Raw genomic sequence first — 15,021 nt, forward strand, 5'->3', positions numbered from 1 at the left:
AAGGTGGTTATTTCATTTCATGCCTGCTACCAGCGGTCCATTAACTCTTTTAGTGGCACTCTTCATATGTGAGTCTGGGCAGATAAGTACCACCACCTCTCCCCCCACTATCAGAGCCCAAATCTGTTCTGTACATGCATACATTCAGAAGGATAGTAATCAGAAGTGGAAATCCTGGTCTATTTCATCTTCCCCCAAGTCCAGTGACAACCCCAATGTAATCCTGACTGAATTGGGCTAATTCAGCACAGACCAAGCATCAAACCGTGGGGTCTTTTAGGTCTTATGGTTCAAAGCTACACCATGCACTTGACTGCTAAGTCATGGGGACAGTGGTCATGAGAACAGCAACTATTCATGAAGTTACCTGTTGTAAGTGAGGTGGAACTGGAATTCCAAAAATACTGTTGCACAACTGGTCATGAAATCACAAACACATTTTTGTTTTAAGGTTTAAGACTGCTACTGTAAAAAAACTGAACATTGATTAGCTACCATAACAAACAGTTCCAGTGTAAACTTGCCAATTCACTTCGCTTACATAAAGCAAAATTGTTAAAGTAAGGTACAAAAAATTCCAACCTAGTACAAGCATGCATACTTTACATTTCATACTAATTTTTATTAACTCACAAATAAGAAATTGAAGTGATACAAAACATTTGCAAAAGATCTAAACTCTATTGAAAGTTTTTAAATGAGTAAAACTGAGTTACATCCATATAATTTAACAAATACAACAAAAAGGTAAGTTACAGCATACCTATAATTCCTAAGATTCAGAAATACCAGATGTAATACATTGTAAATTATCTCAGAACAAAACTTGCGTGATAAGAGAGTCACTAACAAACTAGTCTGTTTAGCCAAATGAACAACTTAAACAGCTGTACTTGGAGGATTCTTTGAAGCTGCCTACATTTCATCTTCACTTTACTGCAAATTATAATTAAATACAGTAGAAAGAAGGGAAGTCTCAAATATTGTAACAGATAATCCTTTGTTTTGCTCCTTATAACACACAAAGTTTTCACCACAGGACATCTTCAGCTAAATAATCGACGAGTACCAGCAAAGACACTGATCATAAGTATTAATTGCAGAATAATCCTCCTCCAAAGCAATGGTATAGTACATGCACATGACGTTTTAGGGGATCCACAATCAGATAGGCAAAAGTCTGTTCATGCTTCTTGGTGGAAGGATAACATGTGCCATAATCATCCTAGTTAAAAATGACAGTAGTGAGCAATTAGTACCCCAGTTTGTCACATTTTCACAAATAAAAGTAACAAAACAACTTAATTTTGGAAGGCAATATTGGTCCTGAAATACTGCAATTAATCATGCTAACACCCAAATAAATGGCAGTGTCATTATCAACTTCAAAATTGTTTTTATTTAGGATTTTATTAGAATAAAAGAGATTTCCCCAATGGCCTAGTGAGTAAAAGCACTGCCTGGTATAGCACAGTTATATAGACCAGGAGGTCTGTGCTGAGTAGCTGATCTAAGCTCTGGTAGTAAGTGGGCACAATTGGTATTAGTACCAGTAGACCAGAGAGTGAAGAAAAAAACTCAACCTGGATTCCTGCATATATAGAGACCACTGCTGAAGAGTGCAAGTGTGCAGATGTCAGGTGAAAAAATTATTAATGGCCTGGATTTTGCGGTCGGCGGCGTACCTACGATGTACGCCGCCGGCATCTGAATAGAATGTGCACTTCCCTGATGGGGATCATCCTTCACGAACTTGCTGGCAGATGCTGCATAGCAGAGGGCAGCGTAATGGCCCACGGATCCCAGGGGCACACCGTGTGCGGATGCGTACCTGGGATCACGTGGGTCGGTGCTCCAATCAGGAAACAGAAGCAACGCATTTGGAGTATTGATCTTTGAAGCTTTATATTTGGAGAATTGATCTTTCACGCTTTCTCAGAGAAAGAATAAAAGGAAATAAAAACAGGAAAAGAATAAATAAATCCAAGGAAAAGAGGAGGCAGATTCCAGTAGTTTAATGGCACTCAGGAGAATCAGGGTGAAATTCAGTTAAATTAACATCAGCTACATTCCCATTTCTTTTAAAGAAACACAAATTTAACAACATTTACTATAAGTTACTAGATGATTGTGTGTATGCCTGTCAATTTGTGCTAATATTCCACATTTTTCCGGGTGCAGTCCCAAATGAGACACTCAAGTTCTACAACTTTATACGTTCCTGGATGTCATCCAATTGGAAAAAAAAGCATTAAAAAAATTCTAATAAAGTAATAAAGAATCAGATGAAGATTTTTTATTGGCGGGTAGCCCCTTATGCTGTGGAAACCAGCCGTAAAATTTTTGTATGTAATTGCTGGGCAGTTAGAGGGCAATTAGCTCAACCTTGCACCAGCAATTAGGTTTTCAATGTCAGTGCAGTGTCAGTGTGGATGTTCTGTCAAGAGTACTCTCTGAGTACGCTGTCATGCCCACCGCAAATCCTGCCCCATTGTGCTCGGCTGTGATGTCTCTTGCAGTCAAATAGCCTGCTGTTGCTCACTGTGTGGGCTCACACATGAAGAATGCCCCCTTGGGCATTGATCAGCTAACAATAGTTCAACAGAATGCAAGCTTATATCTTAGGTCTGCCGAAGAGGACAGAGATGCAGACTTCAGAGGCCCAATCTTTAAAAAGAAAGTAGCTTTCTCTGCAGCAGCAATTGTATAATACATTGGACTGCCTTCCAGGGAGCTTCTGCAATATGTTGAAGAGTGTAGAGGAGTCCACCACCAACTTGTGTGGGATTCTGGCATGTGGCATCAACAATACACGCAACCATTATGTGTGGTCACCTCAATGGACACTGCAGCTGAGCCCTCCTTGGAGGCCTCTATGGTACTTGTAATAGCATCACTCAGGGATGCTCATGCTGAGATCATTGCAGGCTCTGGCCTCAACCACCTCCTCTGCCTTGGACAGGCTGGGAGACTGAATGGATAGGGCTTCAGTCGGATCACTGATCTCCTACAGTCTGCTCTGTATATCCAATGCAATCACAGCCAAAGGTATGGTGACAGGCTGTCACAACTATCTGTATTAGTTGCACAAGGGAAGATAAAAGAAAAGAGGATGAGTCCCTCAAATGTTTGGGACTAATGGCCCAGGCAGGTTTAGTGATCAGAACCAGAGGCCCTAATGGATTTTATTCTTCACTAGTCCAGGAACATTTAGGTCAATTATAGTACTTGTAGGTGGCATCAGCTAATTCAGCACAAACCAAAAATCAAACCCAGGGCCTTCCTGTTCTGTATGGGTCAACATAGGAACATGAGTGGGCTATTCAGCCCCTCGAACCTGTTTCACTACCCTTTGTGCGAAAATATGCTTCCTAATTTCACTCCCGAATGGCCTAGCTCAAATTTTAAGATTGTTGCCCCTTGTTCTGGATTTGATACCAGAAGAAATAGCTTCTCCGTATCTACCCTTTCAAATCTATCATTTTAATCACCTCAATTAGATCATCCCTCAAGTGTCTAAACTCAATGGAATACAACTGAAGTTTATGCAACCTGTCCTTATAATTTTATCCTTTAAGCCCTGGTACCATTCTAGTGAATCTGCACTGTACTCTTTCCGAGGCTAATATAACCTTCCTGAGGTGTGGTGCCCAAAACTGACTCAGTAGTCCAGATGTGGTCTGACCAAGGCTCTGTACAACTGAAGCATAACCCCTTGTATTCCAGCCCCCTTGAAATAATGGCCAATATTCGATTAGCATTTTTGATGACCTAGCTTTTAGTGATTTGTTTACCTGGACACCCAAATCTCTTTGCTCCTCTGCAGTTCCTCATCTCTCGCCATTAAGAACATATTCTGATTTGTCTTTCTTGAAGCCAAGGTGGATGACCTCACAATTCCCTACACTGAACTCATCTGCCACAGTTTTGACCCTTCCCTTAATCTGTCTATGTCCCTTTGTAACTTCCTGCTCCCATCTACACAACTTACTATGGGTCAGTAACATATTGGCTAGTGCATTTATTCACCAGGGCCATTCGAGAACTTACATCACAAATTATTTTCAATGGTTTGATTTGATAAGAGGTGAGAAATTACTGGTTGGTAATAATAGTGGACAAACACTTAACACAGCTGTATGACATTCTTCTGTCTGTTACTTTAACCCAGATGTTAATGCTCTTATTTTAAATGGGCTAATGCTTCCATTAAAGTAGTGGACAGGAATCTCGTGTGTACATATTAAGTGTTCATCCTCTAATATAACCAAATGTAATTTAGAGGCTTCTGTTTTTAAGTCAGCATTTCAACCCATGCAGTAGTCAACATAATTTCAAGGAAATTCAAATACAGTTCTTGTTTTTAACTGATACTTACATTGGCTGTAACCTTAAACACTGTAGAGATGACGTGTATTTCTTTTGTATCAGGATCTTTCTGTACGCTACAATAAAATAGTTAAGAGTTCAGTATTTTACAGTACAGATATCAGCTTTAGTTCTATGTGGCATCTATTCCTGAGATGCTGGAGCTAGAGCCTTTTTAAATTAATAGACTATTTACCAACAAAACTTTTTCACTTATCTGGGTGATTCTAATAAACAATCTTGTTATTTTCCAATTGCTTCTGTTGCTTGGGGCATTTTAAATGGCATTTCCAACAATTTTCAACATCACAGCTGACTAAATAGCTGACAGGTTAGCTGCGATGGACTGCTGGGGCTGAGACAAATGCATGCTGAAATAAATTTTAAAACACAGCGCTCAGGCCAGGAAAGGGCTGAATTTAGTTGCTAGAAAAAAGAAAATATATTTTGGGATGAATGTGCTATACCTGGGATGAGCTTGGAAAAAGAAAACATAATGAACACAAGAAATAGGAGCAGGAATAGGCCACTTGGCCCCTCGAGCCTGCTCGGCCATTCAATAAGATCATGGCTGATCTTGGGCTTTTCCCTGCCCGCTCCCCATAACCCTTCACTCCCTTATCTTGCAAAAATCTGTCTATCTCCACCTTAAATGTATTTAATGACCCAGCCTCCACGGCTCTCTGGGGCAGAGAATTCCACAGATTTATGATCCTCTGAGAGAAGAAATTCTTCCTCATCTCAGTTCTAAAAGGGCGACCCTTTATTCTGAAACTATGCCCCCGAGTTCTAGATTTCCCCACGAGGGGAAACATTCTCTCTGCATCTATCTTGTCGAGCCCCCTCAGTATCTTATATGTTTCAATAAGATTACCTCTCATTCTTCTAAATTCCAATGAGTATAGGTCCAACCTGCTCAACCTTTCTTCATAAGTCAACCCCCTCATCTCTGGAATTAACCTAGTGAATCATCCCTGAACTGCCTCCAATGCCTTAAATAAGGAGACCAAAACTGTACGTAGTACTCAAGGTGTGGTCTCACCAATACCCTGTACAGTTGTAGCAGGACTTCCCTGCTTTTATACTCCAACCCCCTTGCAATAAAGGCCAACATTTCATTTGCCTTTTTGATTACTTGCTGTACCTGCATGCTAACTTTTTGTGTTTCATGCACAAGGACCCCCAGATCTCTCTGAACTGTAGCATTTTGTAATCTCTCTCCATTTAAATAATAATTTGCTTTTTTATTTTTCCTGCCAAAGTGGATAACCTTGCACTTTCCCACATTATACTCCATCTGCCAAATGTTTGCCTACTCACTTAGCCTGTCTATATCCCTTTGCAGATTCTTTGAGTCCTCTGCACAACTTGCTTTCCCACCCATCTTTGTATCATCCGCAAACTTGGCTACATTACACTCGGTCCCTTCATCTAAGTCATTAATGTAGATTGTAAATAGTTGAGGCCTCAGCACCGATCCCTGTGGTACCCCACCAGTTACCGTTTGCCAACCGGAAAATGACCCATTTATCCCGACTCTCTGTTTTCTGTTAGTTAGCCAATTCTCTATCCATGCTAATATATTACCCCCAACTCTGTGAGCTCTTATCTTATGCAGTAACCTTTTATGTGGCACCTTATCGAATGCCTTCTAGAAATCCAAATACACCACATCCACTGGCTCATCTTTGTCCACCCTGCTCGTTACATCCTCAAAGAACTCCAGCAAATTTGTTAAACATGATTTCCCTTTCATAAAACCATGCTGACTCTGCTTGACTGCATTATGATTTTCCAAATGCCCTGCTACTGCTTCCTTAATGAAGGACTCCAGCATTTTCCCAACGACAGATGCTAGGCTAGCTGGTCTATAGTTTATTCCTTTCTATCTCCCTCCTTTCTTAAATAAGGGTGTTACATTTGCTGTTTTCCAATCCACTGGGGCCTCTCCAGAGTCCAGGGAATTTTGGTATATTGCAACCAATGCATCCACTATCACTGCAGCCACTTCTTTTAAGACCCTGGGATGCAGGCCATGTGGCCCAGGGGACTTGGCGTCTTTTAGTCCCATTATTTTACCAAGTACTTTTTCCTTAGTGATAGTGATTGTCTTTAGTTCCCCTCTCCCTGTGGCCCCTTGATTATCCATTATTGGGATGTTGTTAGTGTCTTCTACAGTGAAGACAAATACAAAATATTTGTTCAGAGTCTCTGCCACTTCCCTGTTCCCCATTATTAATTCCCCAGTCTCATCCTCTAAGGGACCAACGTTTACTTTAGCTACTCTCTTCCTTTTTATATACCTGTAGAAGCTCTTACTATCAGTTTTAATATTTCTTGCCAGTTTACTCTCATAATTCATCTTCTCTCTATATTTTAGTCATCCTTTGCTGGTTTTTAAAAATTTCCCAATCCTCTGGCCTCCCACCAATCTTGGCAACATTGTATGCCTTGGTTTTCAATTTGATACCACCCTTTACTTCCTTAGTTAGACATGGATGGTGTTCCCTTCTCTTAAGATCTTTCTTTCTCAGTGGAATATATTTTTGTTGAGAGTTATGAAATATCTCCTTAAATGTCTGCCACTGCATTCCAACTGTCTTACCCTTTAATTGATTTTTCCAGTCCACTTTAGCCAGTTCTGTCCTCATGCCATTGTAATTGCCTTCGTTTAAGATCAGGACACTGGTTTGAGATACAACTTTCTCACCCTGAAACTGAATTTGAAATTCAACCATGCTATGATCACTCTTTCCTAGAGGATCCTTTACTATGAGATCATTTATTAATTCTGTCTCATTACACAGTACCAGATCCAAGATAGCCTGCTCCCTGGTTGGTTCCATTACATACTGTTCTAGGAAACCATCCCAGGTACACTCTATGAACTCCTCCTCAAGGCTACCATGGCCAATTTGATTTGCCCAATCAATATGGAGATTAAAATCACCCATGATTATTAGCGTACCTTTTTTACAGGCCTCCATTATTTGTTGATTTATACACTGTCCAACAGTATTGCTACTGTTCGGGGGCCTGTAGACTACACCCACCAGAGACTTTTACCCCTTATTATTTTTTATCTCCACCCAAACCGATTCTACATCTTGATCTTCTGAGCCAATATATCTTCTTACCACTGCACTGATCCCATCCTTTACCAACAAAGCCACCTCACCTCTCTTTCCTTTCTGTCTATCCTTCCAAATTGTCAAATACCCTGGAATATCCAGTTCCCAGCCCTGGTCACCTTGCAACCACGGGGACGATTTTGTGACTGGGGACGCATTGGAGGCGGGACTGCTGCTTGTCGGGTCAATGTCCCGCCTCCATCGATTTGTGGTCAATCCACGCTATTTTCCCTTGATTGACCTTGTTAAGCCCACCCAGTGGGCTTAGCAGGCCAATTAAAGGAAAGCTGGTTGCAGAGCACGTCAACGTATCAACATTTGACAGATGAATTGTCATCATTTGACAGCTCTGTGAAGCTGTCAGTGACATTCTCTGCAGTTTGATGAGGTCTTGCATACAAGACCTCATCAATCTTCTTTCTTTTACAGAATTGAGAGGGTTGTTGCATCTGAGAATGCAACGGCCATCTCTCATCTGCAACACGGAGGTCCGAGGCTCTCCGCATACAAACCGACTGAAGCCTGCAGGGAGAAACAAAGGTAAGTACACTTTTAAAAACACTTTGCACTTACCTCAGATACTCACCTCTCCACTCTTGCACCCAACACTTACCTTCACACCACACTTTTGCACCACCCTGACCCCTGCAGACCCAGTACTCACCTTGCTGAGCTGGCAGGTTTTGGAGCCTTCGGGAAGCCCGCACTTGTGAGGGCAAAAAGGGGATAATCCTATTTTCTGCTTGTTAACTACCTGTTAACAGGCAGTTAATAGGCTTTAATCCCTTCCTGCCTTCAAGGAGACGGGACCCGCCGCGGGATGGCTACCTGCCTCCTGGGAAGATGGCATGGAGGCGGGTTGGTCACCCGCCCCCAAATTCTGCCATTTTCCCAGCAGTCCCGCCTCCATACCCACCTCCCCAGGGCTGGCAAAATCGCCCCCCACGTCTCTGTAATGGCGATCAGATCATACCCATTTGTATCTATTTGTGCCGTCAACTCATCTATCTTGTTACGAATGCTGCATGCATTCAGGTATAGAGCTTTTAACTTTATCTTTTTACCATTTCTCCTTGTTTTGGCCCCATTTTCTGTTGCACTCTTATTTTTAAACATTCTGTCCCTTCCTGTCACACTCTTTATTATTTCCCCCATCTCTATCCTGCTCTATTGTTTTCTCATTTCTCATTGACTTTTTAAATTCCCACTCACCTGCACCTTCCCCCCCACTATTTAGTTTAAAGCCCTCTCTACAGCCCTAGTTATTCAATTCGCCAGGACTCTAGTCCCAGCATGGTTCAAGTGAAGCCCGTCCAAACGGAACAGCTCCCTCTTATCCCAGTACTGGTGCCAGTGCCCCAGAAATCGAAACCCATTTCTCCCACACCAGTCTTTGAGCCACTCATTCATTTCTCTGATCTCATTTGTCCTTAAATGTCCTAGTAAAGGATCCCCTTGGAATGAGTGACCATAATATGGTTGAATTCCAAATTCAGTTTGAGGGTGAGAGAGTTGGATCTCAAACCAGCGTACTAAGCTTAAATAAAGGAGACTATGAAGGTATGAGAGTAGAATTGACTAAAGTGGACTGGGAAAACAGATTAAAGTGTAAGACGGTACAAGAGCAGTGGTCTACATTCAAGGAGATATTTCACATCTTTCAAGATAAATATATTCCACTGAGGAAAAAGGGGAGTAAAAGAAAAGACAGCCATCCGTGGCTTAGTAAAGTAATAAAGGATAGTATTTGACTGAAAACAAGGGCATATAAATTAGCCAAATCTAGTGGGAGGATAGAAGATTGGGAAGCATTTAAAAGCCAGCAAACAATAACTAAAAGATTAATTAAGAAAGGGAAGATAGATTATGAAAGTAAACTGGCAAAAAATATAAAAACAGATAGCAAGAGTTTCTACAGCTATATAAAAAGAAAAAGGGTGGCTAAAGTGAACGTTGGTTCCTTAGAGGATGGGACTGGGAAACTAGTGGTGGGGAACATGGAGATGGCAAAGACACTGAACAAATATTTTGTATCAGTCTTTACAGTAGAGGACACTAAAAATATCCCAACACTGGACAAACAGGGGGCAATGGGGGGGGGGTGGGGGAGGAGCTAAACACGATTAAAATCACTAAGGAGATGGTACTCAGTAAAATAATGGGACTTAAGGGGGATAAATCCCCTGGACCTGATGGCCTACATCCTCGGGTCTTGAGAGAAGTGGCGGTAGGGATTGTGGATGCATTGGTGATCATTTTCCAGAACTCCCTGGACTCAGGAAAGGTCCTGGCAGATTGGAAAACTGCTAATGTAACATCCTTATTTAAGAAGGGAAGTAGACAAAAAGCTGGAAACTATAGACCAGTTAGCCTAACATCTGTGGTTGGCAAAATGTTGGAGTCCATTATTAAGGAAACAGTAACAGAGCATTTGGATAAACATAATTTAATAGGACAGAGTCAGCATGGTTTTACGAAGGGGAAGTCATGTTTGACAAATTTGCTCGAATTCTTTGAGGATGTAACATACAGGGTGGATAAAGGGGAACCAGTGGATGTAGTGTATTTGGACTTCCAAAAGGCATTTGACAAGGTTCCACACAAAAGATTACTGATCAAGATAAAAAATCATGGGATTGGGGGTAATATACTGGCATGGGTGGAAGATTGGCTATCTAACAGAAAACAAAGAGTTGGGATAAATGGTTCGTTCTCGGGCTGGCAATCAGTAACTAGTGGTGTTCCGCAGGGGTCAGTGCTGGGACCCCAACTCTTTACAATCTATATTAACGATTTGGAGAAAGGGACCGAGTGCAACATATCCAAGTTTGCCGACGATACAAAGATGGGAGGGAAAGCAGTGAGTGAGGAGGACATAAAAAACCTGCAAAAGGACATAGACAGGCTAAGTGAGTGGGCAGAGATTTGGCAGATGCAATATAATGTTGGAAAGTGTGAGGTTATGCACTTTGGCAGAAAAAATCAAAGAGCAAGTTATTATCTAAATGGAGAGAAACTGCAAAGTGCTACAGTACAAAGGGATCTGGGGGTCCTGGTGCATGAAACACAAAAAGTTAGTATGCAGGTGCAGCAGGTGATCAGGAAGGCCAATGGAATCTTGGCTTTTATTGCAAGGGGGATGGAGTATAAAAACAGGGAAGTCTTGCTGCAGTTATACAGGGTATTGGTGAGGCCACACCTGGAATATTGCGTGCAGTTTTGGTTTCCATATTTAAGATAAGATATACTTGCTCTCGAGGCGGTTCAGAGAAGGTTCACTCGGTTGATTCCAGAGATGAGGGGGTTGACGTATAAAGAAAGGTTGAGTAGGTTGGGACTCTACTCATTGGAGTTCAGAAGAATGAGAGGCGATCTTATCGAAACATATAAGATTGTGAGGGGACTTGATCGGGTGGATGCGGTGAGGATGTTTCCACTGATGGGTGAGATTAGAACTGGGGGCATAATCTTAGAATAAGGGGCTGCCCTTTCAAAACTGAGATGAGGAGAAACTTCTTCACTCAGAGGGTAGTAAATCTATGGAATTTGCTACCCCAGAGAGCTGTGGAAGCTGCAACATTAAATAAATTTAAAATAGAGATAGACATTTTCCTAGCAGATAAGGGAATTAGGGGTTGCGGGGAGAGGGCAGGGAAGTGGACGTGAGTCTAGGTTCAGATCAGCCATGATCCTATTGAATGGCGGAGCAGGCCCGAGGGGCCGTATGGCCTACTCCTGCTCCTATTTCTTATGTTCTTATGTTCTATGCAAATTCACTCTTGGCTCAGGTAGTAATCCAGAGAGTATTACCTTTGTGGTTCTGCTTTATAATTTAGCCCCTAACTGCTCATACTCTCTTAGCAGAACCTCTTTCTTTGTTCTACCTATGTCATTGGTACCTACGTGGACCATGACAACTGGATCTTCCCCCTCCCACTCCAAGTTCCTCTCCAGCCCAGAGAAGATGTCCTTAACCCTGGCACCGGGCAGGCAACACAGCCTTCGGGATTCACGCTCTCGGCTGCAGAGAACAGTATCTATCCCCCTAACTGTACTGTTCCCTATCACTACAACATTTCTTTTTACTCCCCCCCACTTGAATGGCTCCCTGTACCACGGTGCTGTGGTCAGATTGCTCATCCTCCCTGCCCTCGTCCACACAGGGAGCAAGAATCTTGTAGCTGTTGGACAAGGCCAAGGGCTAAGGCTCCTCCATCACTACCTCCTGGATCCCAATACCTGCCTTGCTTATAATCACACCCTCCTGTCCCTGACCATGGACCAAATTGGAAGTAATTACTCTAGTGGGTGTGACTGCCTCCTGGAACTTAATGTCCAGGTAACGCTCCCCCTCCATAATGTGTTGCAGTGTCTGAAGCTCGGACTTTAGCTCATCAATTCTGAGCCGAAGTTCCTCGAGCAGCCAACATTTGCTGCAGATGTGGTCGCCGTGGACCTCAATGGTGTCCACCAGCTCCCACATGAAGTGAATGAACTGAAGGGGAGGCACAAGCACATGTAGAGAACATCACAGTAAGTGATCTACTGTTTAGTTAACTGTGATGTTGAAAACCTCTTCTAGGTAATGTAGATTCCAGGCAGAGTTTGATGGTGCAGTACAGCTATAAATGGTAATATTTTAATTAACTTAAATGATCTGGAAAACATGGGGAGTTATAAGAGATGGATTTGTTTTATTCACTTAAACAGACCTTTCATCCATTGGGTATTTACTTAAATAGGTTAAACTGTACAGCAATGTTAAAGATGAATAATATAGCTTGTATGGCTGGATAGATATACTATTTAATTTGACAGGCAGAGAGAAACCCTGTAGATTGCTTATCAGAAGATTAAATAAATTGGATAGAGTTCATGATAGAACTAATTATGAGTTGTCTGTGGAAGGAACTGGTTTGATGGATTCACAGAAGAAATCACAGAAACCCCACAGTGCAGATAGAGGCCATTTCGGCCCATCAAGCCTGCACCGACACATATCCCACCCGATCCCCGTAACCCCTACACCAACACATGTCCCACCCTATCCCCACGTATTTAATCCCCCTAACACTAAGGGTCAATTTATCATAGCCAATCAACCTAACCGCACATCTTTGGACTGATTACTACTTGCTTCATGCTTTTTTTTCTTATTTCAGATTTTCTAATTTTAGTATTTTTTGGGTTTAAGATTGCGTCCCTCTTTTAAGGGATTTTCCACCCCATCCTTTCATCCATACCATTCAGTACATGTGGTCAAATGGGTAGGTAGGCAACCTGTCCCCAGATTTCTCCCAATAATTCTGAAACAACAGCTTACACTTATATAGCATCTTTAATGCAGAAAAACATCCCTAGGTACTTCACAGAGGAGTAATGAAAATGGACATCAAGAAAAAGAATGAGAGATTAGGATAGGTCAAGGAGCTGGGTTTTAAGGCGGTTATAAAGGAGGTATCAAGGTAGAGTGGTTTAGGAAGGGAATTCCGGAGAGTGGAACCTAGGTGGCTGAAAGTTTGGGGGAGGGGGGAGGAATGCACAGAACATTGGGAGACTCCAAGATGGTCTAATAGGCATTTTCAAAATTGTGAAAGGGGTTGATAAAGTTGATTCAGATTCATTGCTCATACTGACAAATGATTCAAAATGAAAAGAATGCAAGAAAAGGAAGGATTCAGGCAGAATTATTTCACAAAAGTACAAAAGATATATGGAATAAATTATTAGGAACGAACATTCAAGTAAATAGTACAAATGGATTCAAGAGACAATTAAATACATTTCTGGAGAAGAAGGGTTTTGAGGGATATGGGCAGAAGGTAGGATAATAGGAACGAGATCAACCAAAAGGGGAAGACTTGCTAGGCCAACTGGCCCTTTAATCTTTTTCAAATGTCCTACTTTCTTATATTAATCTGTATTGTTCATTGGAGCTTTTCCCCTTTGAAGTTCCTTGGTGCTTGTTGCTTCACTTCGTCATATTTTAGCATCATTCCAGCTACATAAGATACATTTTTTTAGTACATAAAAAGTAAAACAGTCAATTCAAATCGCTGACGTTGATCTACTTAGTGGCTTAGGAACCAAAACTCAACGCTGTTTGAGAAAGGAGTAAAAGTGACACAATGTGTAAGCCTGATCCTTCCCACTGAACTGGAAAATGGCAGCCCTGCAAATTTCCAGACCTAACATAATTCAGCGACAGTAACTGGAGTGCTTTTTTAACAATATATTTGTTAGGGATTTAATTACCTATTATATCACTAAATAAGGACTCAAAAACTTATCACAAATGTCTTACTGCAGGTGAGAATATTTGGTTGATAAATGAACAAGTAATCCTTTCACAAATGTTGCAAAGTCCATTGGGAATTTTGCAATCAACCTAATTTCAAATAAACATCCTCATGGGATGCGAGGGGTCTTCTTTCTCACAATTAAAAAAAAAATTGATGTATATTTTAGAGCAGGAGTTCTCAACCAGGGGTCAGCGGACCCCTAGGGAAGATTTTAAGGGGTCCACATCACGGGAGATCGACTAATTTTAGCAGGTGGCTTTGGGTGGACCCGCCTCACTGTTGCTGTTTGCAGGTGGTGGCCTGCGGGGAGGTCAGCAGCCGGGCCTGGGCTCCCCGGATTTTCGGCGACAGTAGAGGCATCGCTGCCTGTGGGCGCTATGCGAACCAGTCGAGACCGGCAGGTGGAGGAGGAGGATTGGCCGGAGCTTCTGTGGGAAAGCAAAGACTTGGGGCCTGTCACATAGAAACATAGAAGATAGGAGCAGGAGTAGGCCATTCGGCCCCTCGAGCCTGTTCCGCCATTCAATGAGATCATGGCTGATCATCCAAATTCAGTACCCTGTCCCTGCCTTCTCCCCATATCCCTTGATCCCTTTAGCCTTAAGAAATATATCCAACTCCTTCTTGAATATATTTAATGAATTGGCCTCTACTGCCTTCTGTGGTAGAGAATTCCACAGGTTCACCACTCTCTGGGTGAAGAAATTCCTCCTTATCTCTGTCCTAAAACCCCGTGGGGTTACGGGGTTATGGCTTGGGTGGGATGGCTGTCGGTGTAGGGACCGGGTGCTAGGGTTTGGATGATCAGCCATGATCTCATTGAATGGCGGAGCAGGCTCGAAGGGCCGAATGGCCTACTCCTGCTCCTATCTTCTATGTTTCTATGTTAAATGGCTTACCCCTTATCCTTAGGCTGTGACCCCTGCTTCTGGACTCCCCGACTGTTACATCGTTATATTATTACATCGTTAAATGGAACTACTTGTTACATCGTTATATGGAACTACTTTGGTTAGTGTATTTATATTGCTATGTGGCACACTGTAAAAGGGCAGTGCGCAGTGCAAGGTCGGACATCTTGTATCACTCCGCACCATGCGGCAGCAACATCATAAAAGCAAGAATACAACAGAGTGAAAGTCGTAAACTAAATGAGTTAAAAGTGTCTGTATTATATACTAATAAGAACACAAGGAGACACAACACCGACCATCGGGAAC

At 42.2% G+C, this 15,021-nt stretch overlaps 1 protein-coding gene across 5 annotated transcripts in view; it reads right to left on the reverse strand.

Annotated features, from left to right (window-relative positions):
- Positions 1-427: 427 nt before the first annotated feature.
- The window catches only part of cfap300 (cilia and flagella associated protein 300), a 121,997-nt gene continuing 107,403 nt past the window's right edge, over positions 428-15,021 (reverse strand). For all 5 annotated transcript variants that reach the window (XM_085998706.1, XM_085998709.1, XM_085998705.1 and 2 more), the window contains 2 exons: positions 4,379-4,445; positions 428-1,225 (listed from right to left, as the gene is read on the reverse strand). In XM_085998706.1, the coding sequence (XP_085854832.1) occupies positions 1,165-1,225; positions 4,379-4,445 (128 nt within the window). In that variant the 3' untranslated portion in view covers positions 428-1,164. The remainder of the gene's footprint in view (positions 1,226-4,378; positions 4,446-15,021) is intronic.

Source organism: Somniosus microcephalus, chromosome 10 (assembly GCF_052327205.1).
Source record: "Somniosus microcephalus isolate GS21.2 chromosome 10, FLI_Smic_1.0, whole genome shotgun sequence".
NCBI classification, from domain to species: Eukaryota; Metazoa; Chordata; class Chondrichthyes; order Squaliformes; family Somniosidae; genus Somniosus; species Somniosus microcephalus.